The 7,394-nt window shown below is 35.4% G+C and overlaps 1 protein-coding gene across 1 annotated transcript in view; it reads left to right on the plus strand.

Moving 5' to 3' along the window:
- HACE1 (HECT domain and ankyrin repeat containing E3 ubiquitin protein ligase 1) overlaps positions 1 to 7,394 on the plus strand; it is a gene marked incomplete at its 3' end in the record, with an annotated part of 25,719 nt that overhangs the window by 10,292 nt on the left and 8,033 nt on the right. Inside the window, exon 5 of the mRNA XM_010167660.2 lies at positions 1,385 to 1,631. Within this exon, the coding sequence (XP_010165962.2) occupies positions 1,385 to 1,631 (247 nt within the window). The remainder of the gene's footprint in view (positions 1 to 1,384; positions 1,632 to 7,394) is intronic.

The following is a 7,394-nucleotide window of genomic DNA, read 5'->3' on the forward strand; positions in this document are numbered from 1 at the left end:
TTTCTTAATCTAGATTTACTGAAAACTTGATCTGGTTGAAGTCCCAAATTGTGACCAGATAGTCATACTTTGTGTATCAGTTTGGTAGAATTCTTAATGTGTAGCTTTTAAATTAACACCTCACTGGCAGTCATTAAAATGTGATGCTGTAAACATGTAAGTCGTTTGCTTTCACCCGTGCCATAAAGAGAGTGACGTCATGGTGAAGGTACTGTGATGTTACAACTAACTGTTTCAGATTTGTGAATTAATGGATTAGTAATTGTATGAGAGGTTTACAGCATCCTCTAAGTTGTCAGTTTTCTGGTGTATACTGATCTTATAGTTAAAAAGAATGCTTTTAAGATGCAAGTACTTTTAAGGATAGAATTGAACATGTACTCACTTGTATAATTTATGAGTTCAGTAGAAAAAGTTACAAGAAAAAGTGTTTATGTTTTTGAGGTAGAAGAATTCTTACTGCTCGAGGTTAAAGGAAAGAAAACTAAGTTGAATTATATGAAGAATGTTCTGCTTCTGCATAAACTCATGAATCGTATCTCAGATTCTACACTGTGTTGGTACAGAGTTCAGTGTTGGCCAGTTCAGTTAAGAAGGCATAAAACTTTTAATATATTTATTGGATAAATAAAAAGCATAGTGATGCTTTTATGTGGTATCTTTTAGATCATGTTTCTCTTGAGCGAAAATATCACCATGTTTCCTATCCTGATCCCTTATCTAGTTGAGGTAGTTAATGGGCAGTTAGGATAGTAGCTAGGTGAGGATGGGATTTGGCAGCATATCTGACTAGTCAGTACACTTTTACCATTGGATGCTCTATTTTCAGGATTGAAAAACATTTTCAACTGGATATCCCAATTGATTTCATACATTGAGATCCTCACTTCATAATCTGAGATGCCTACTGTAGCAAGTTGAATTTCTTAGCAATAAGAAGTGTACATGTGTGTAAAACCAAATGAAGTATTTTGCAAGATCTGGAATTTACTGTTCTTATTTCACTTCTAGTTAAAATTTTGAGTATGTGTTAGTAAAATCATAGTGTTTGTGTTTGATGTCTGGGGCTGGCGCAGGAAAGAAAAGTTAAAATCCATTAGAGTTTAAAGCTTAGGATTTTTTTTTTTTCAGCATGTGTCAGACACTACCATTAGATTGCTTACTCCTTAATATACTAAATTGTTTTGTCTAGGAAAATAAACTTAAATATTCAATTTTTTCCTGGGGCTGGCGCAGGAAAGAAAAGTTAAAATCCATTAGAGTTTAAAGCTTAGGATTTTTTTTTTTCAGCATGTGTCAGACTACCATTAGATTGCTTACTCCTTAATATACTAAATTGTTTTGTCTAGGAAAATAAACTTAAATATTCAATTTTTTCCCCCAGCTTGTCAAGTAATTATGAAGCTCAAATGAAGAGTCTCTTAAGGATCGTGAGGATATTTTGCCATGTCTTTCGCATTGGCCCATCCTCTCCCAGTAATGGAAATGACATGGGCTACAATGGAAATAAAACTCCAAGAAGTCAGGTGTTCAAGGTCAGAAAAGTATATGATGTTGTTAGGAAGATAGACGTTAAAGAGATGAATTTCACAAAGCATGCATTCATTAATCAGACATCTCATGAACAGGAAGTAAGTTTGGTTGATGTCCCTATCCCTTCTTAAGTTAAGCCTACCTCTTTCTTCTCCTTAATGATTTTTTTTTTCCACTGGCTTCACTTGACCACTGATGCACATCTCATCTTTGATTTGATTTATGATTTCTGTTTATTTCTTGTTTAATGTATTGTTTATTAGATGTTGAAGGCTTAGTTACCAAGCTGATGTTGGTAAACTTTTTTATTTCTATTATTTTATTTAAGAATGTAGTAATCTCAAAACATGTTAATATTAATGTAATAGGTTGTATTAATGTAATTTCAAAATTATATTTGGAGAGTCACTGGGAATTCTGATCATTCAGTTTTATCCAGCTTCACAAGATAAATGGAAATAATTTAATTCTTAATCTGTTCATTGTTTTCACTGTGATTGTGAAGTTTTTTCCCAAGTTCATGAATTTTATTATTACATGCTTTGAAACATACCAGCTTACTAACCCCCTTGCAAGGTTACTGATTTACTGCTGTTTTCAAACAGTTGCTTTAAGTGCTTTCCATTTAGTTGTTTAATTCCTGGAGGTCTTTTTTTTATGCATGTTGGTTGTGGAATCCCTCTGCAGCAAACCATAGCTTGCCTTTCTCTAAAGCATTTCCAGCTTCCTGTGTGCCACTTGGTCTGCATTGGGGATATAGCTGACATACTGTTCAGAGCACCTAAATAATAACAACTGAAGGGTAGTCTCTCTGTCTCCCTCCATCCTCTTATATGGCACAGTTCAGATTGCCAAATTTAATGCCAGTGATTACATGAGAATTTTTCTTAATCTTCACATTTCTTTTAGGGTGTTCTGAAAATGGTATTTTGAAATTACTGTATTTATTTGATGATATGATGTCTTCATCAGGTTAATTCTCATGACTTCTAAGACAGAGCTATATTGATAAGGTAATGAAAATTGATACTCTAATTCTAGCTATTTTTAGTTAACTAGCTCAGTTTTTGTTTAAATTTCTTCTTTTGGAAAGATGGAAAGCATTAGACTATTTAGAAAACAAGCACAAATATGTGTTGTTTTAATAACAAATTGATTTATATAATGAATATAAAACTAGTGCTTGAGTATGAAAAATCCTGTGTGCAAAGTGTAGTGCATTGTACAGTATGCAATGTAGTAATTGTCCTTTAGAGCTGTTCACTAAAATATATTGAGCTAGATTGGCACGTTGTGAGTTTAACCAGATTTCCATTTTCAAAAAACAAAGCCCTACCCAGATCACAAGAATAATTTCATTAAAGACAGTATTTTCTAACAGTTTTAGTGAAAACTGGTTTAAATATACCAGATGAAATAACAAGCAGATGTTAAGTACAGGAACTATCTGCAGTGAGATATTCTGTTACCTGTCTGTGTAGATATTCTGCTGCCTCTTTTTCTTCAAGGTTTTAGGAGTAACTGACCTAACTTCATTACTTTCCTAACTTTCCTAATTTCTTTTGTGTTTGCTTTTAGTCCAAAAAGGGGAGGGGGGAAAAAAAAGTTTCACGCTTTTCAACTCCAGATCATTTTAGAACTCATTATAAAACAAACAAAAACATTCAATTGCAATTTGTGAAGGAAATCATATTTCAGCAGAATCACTTATCTGTGTGCCCAAACTACTTTGAATGCTGAAAGAATTGTTTCTCGATTTTCTATGGAGTTAAATCTTTTGCAGTAGTCTTATATTACACAGCTGGCATGGTTGTCACAGAAAATGTCAGTAAGTCTTAACTGTATAAAAATAGCATTTATGTATTTTCATAAATGAGCAAAATATATGCTACTGTTGCATTAGCTAACAGAACAAACATTTCAGAATGATTTAAAAATTATTTTTATTATTTTAATTTAGTTATTTTGGAAGCATTAAAACAGGCAGCCCTTCATTAGGGCCACTGTTGTCTTCATGATATCTTTAAGGTTGATTTAAATTTCAAACTCAAAAATACAAAGCTGCTGATGAGGACTTTTGGGATTGGGCACACTGGTTTGGCAATACTAAATTAGTCTTCAGTGGCTGGATTAGCCTATTCTTCCCTGAATTTATGGTGACTGGTTAGTGGGAGATGATACATAGTGCTGAGTCAGTTGGATGCCTTTCTGTTCTGTCTTATTCCTACCTTCCCTTTCCTTTTTCTTTTTTGTCCTTTCCTTGAGAATGCAGTTGTGATGATCCCTTTTGAGAGAAGGGAAAAAGCTCCCTGTGCCTCTAGCTTATTACAATGGTATGGAGGCTACTTGAAGACCTGGCAGTTGTGTCTTCATTGGTACCAGTACTTGTTTGTGGGACATGCAGATCAGTGGATCAGAACTCCTTTTCTGGTTTCTGTTTTATTTGAGTTTTCTTGAATATAGGCTTTGCAGCTGTTTAGCACAGACTACTAAGGAAGCCATAGAGATTGCTGCTCCAAAATGGGAGTTAAATCTGTATTAAAAAAGTCAACATAGAACTTAGTGATTTTAAATTTGAGATCCATATTGAAAATTTTAGAGGAATTTTAGTGGCTTACATTGGAATTTGCTACCGATCTTAAAATTAAGTTGTGGGGATAAATGTCATAGATAATTTGAATTTTGATACAGGTTTTGTGGGGAAAACAAGTCTCTTGGACTGCTTGTTAATGTCACATGTGAAGTCTTGAGTACTTTCCAGAGCATGAGAAAGTGCTACAGGTCACCACCCACTTATTTGAATGCTGTTTGTTTGTGCGAGCGAAGACCTCTAGGTATTGTCTTCCTTTACTATATAGGAAGCTAATCTGTTGTTCAATGCTACCGTCTTTCAAGAATAGACCTAGGAACTTTTATCAGGGGAGGACTGAGGGTAGCAATGGCTGCAGTTCTGTCTTGTGGGTTATGCAGAGGAACATTATTGGGCCTTATTGCATGGTCTAAGGGACTGTTTCTATAAGGGACTGTTTGCTTTCCTTCTGAATGCACTTCTGTTAGGTCCAAATAGATCTGTAGCTGATGACTTTTAAAGATGTACTTCATAACTCCTTTTTAAAAGCTGGTGCAAAAACGTATTTTATCCAGTATAAGAAATGAAGAAAACCTTTCTTCTGACTTTTTTTCTTAATGCTGTGTTAAGGTTTTCATTATTAGTACAGTGATTGAACATATTTTGAAGAGTTGTCACTGTGATCTAGCTTGGAAGGGATTGAAAATGTGAGTATATCTTCATCTGAGGCTACTGAGGAATGTTATTGCTTGACGAGGACAAGAAAATCTCAGGGTCATCTTTGCTTTACTGAAGTTCCTTGTATGTAATTCATTACAGGCCTGGTCAAATTAAGCCTGTCCAAATGCTTTGAAGTGGAAACACTAGCTGATTACGACACACTCTGATACTGGTATTGCAAGAAACAAAATAGTCATTGTATTGCAACACCTGAACTTGGAACATGCTACTGCTAACTCAAATGAGATCCTAACAGTGAGTGACTTTATGAATAGTAATTTTGTCCAGGATTACATTCATTACTTTTTCATGTATCTCTCTTGCAATTGCTGTTCAGTACAATCACATACTAGGGAAACTGGCTGCAAGATCTCCTTGTCTAGCTGAACAAAGTTGGGAAGCCCATAACATTTTTCTCTCATTTCAGATATTATTCTTTTCTAGAATTGAATTGACTTGTCTGCTATGACACAGTCACTTTGTGGATAAGTGATCTCCTGCTCCCTATGTCTTAAAAGACTAACTATCTGTCACATGGCAAAAGATTTTGCTCCAATGTTGCAGTTTGAATATGGGGTTGATTTCTAGTGTCTTGCATTCTAGATGGGTAAAGAGGAAGGCGTTGCATAGCTAAACCCTTGCATTTGAGAGATGAGGTGTGCAGCTGTAAAAGCTTGGTACTAAATTGGACTCAGATGTATAATTCCAAGGAGACTTTTCTGAAATGTGAGATGAAAACTGAAGGTTGAGTGGAGGTTTGTGTTTAATATGCAGTTCACGGTAAGAATCCGCTGAAGAGTAGTGACTTGTAGTTTTGAAAAAATGATGTTAATGGTTTGATTTAATATGTCCGTATTACGCTTGAAAAGGTCTGATCATGGATGCTAACATAAAATGGTGACAGCTATGGGTATGGAGGTGGTTGGCAATATTTAGAGGAGTGCTTTATGTCCTGAAGTTAGACTAGAAAAAAAGAAAGTGAAATGTTGAAGTCACTATGCTTGACTACACTTTGGATGAGTTTGTGGTCAGAATCTGTGGGAAAAAAACAGCTTTGGAAAAACAGTTACAAGAGTTTTGAAAGGCATGCTGAGTCTGTGGGAAATAAAAGATAAAACACAAGATACCAGTGGAAAAATGGTGTCTGGCAAACAAAACATTGAGAAGTTTGGGAGAAGAAAACTACATTTTAGTATTCTGGTAGATAACTACCTAGTTTCTCATGAGTCACATGTTAAGAACACAGCTGCATTTTAATTTTTCCATGTATTAAATGAATCCTATTTTTCATTAGAAAGTTTTTCTATGTTATGTTTTGTGGTGAAGGTCTGCCAGGTAGGTCTTGTAAAGAAGCAAACTTGATCCTGTATGTGATCCTGTATGGCAGAGATTTATGTAGAATATGGTACCTACACTGGAGGTGTATTCAGATCGTCATCTAGAGAAATGTCTGGTCACCGGGAGTACAAGGATTCAAGTGAATGTCATACAGTATGTTGAGCAAAGCCTACCAGTCTTAGAGATCAGGCTGCAGTTCCTCAGAATTCTTACTGGGAAAAAATGGATACATAATGTTAGATTTTTTTTTTTTTTTTAATGGTAAATTTCAACAGAATTTATTAATACACAGCTTTTATGAGAAGTAATTTATTGTGTATTGAGAACATATTGCTATGAGGTGTACTGACAAGGCTTCAGATAGTGTAGACTTCTGTCACAGTGTGCTGTGGGTAGCTCTTAATTTTTAAAGGCAACTTTAGAAGATGAAAACATAACTTTTGGTGTCTGCTAAGTCTTTGAATGCTTTAATTGCTGAAAAACCTTGATGCAGTTGTAATATATGCATATGTTGATGCAATTGAAAAAGGAGTGCATTTTGGAATGCTGAAAGACTCAAGTCAGAATTGCCTCCCTGTAGGATAAGTGTCCCGGTGCTCACTAGAATGTATGCTTGTGAAACATCCCCTTAAACATCATTAAGGGACAGCACAGTCAGCTCTTGTGGTGTTTTTGGGGGATTTTTTTTGTGTGGTTTATTTTGTTTAGTTTTGTTTTAAATGCTCATGAGAAAGCCACAGATCTCTCGGCCCTTTCTCTCCTTGGTAGTAGGCCTGCACCTCGGAGCAAGTGTGTAATGATGGAATTGTACCAGGTTTCAATTATAGTGGTTTTAAGCTGGTGGTAGTAGATAAAGAGTGACTTTGTTAAAATAAAATAGAATGTATAGCTTTAAAAATGAATATGTGATTCTGCTGATACTTGTTTCTATTTCATAAAGCTGCATACTAGTGACCCTTACTCTTGAGGCATCTGGGGTACTATCAAAATGAGCTGTACGAGTTCATACTCTGCATAAAGCACATCTTGCTAGATAAGTGCATGAGTCTGAATCTCAGTGGTGTTGTCTGGGGTTTGCTCCATCTACCTGGCAGAGGGAGCTTCTTTGACCAGGACCTTAAAAAAGAACTGACATGCTCCTGCTCTGGAAACTCAACACATGTATTATTGTCTGTTGTCACAGTAGTGTACTGTGGAACAACTGCAAGGCCAAACTCTGTTCATTAGTTCAGTG

The sequence above is a fragment of the Antrostomus carolinensis genome, unplaced genomic scaffold (genome assembly GCF_000700745.2).
Source record: "Antrostomus carolinensis isolate BGI_N321 unplaced genomic scaffold, ASM70074v2 scaffold17675, whole genome shotgun sequence".
NCBI lineage: Eukaryota > Metazoa > Chordata > Aves > Caprimulgiformes > Caprimulgidae > Antrostomus > Antrostomus carolinensis.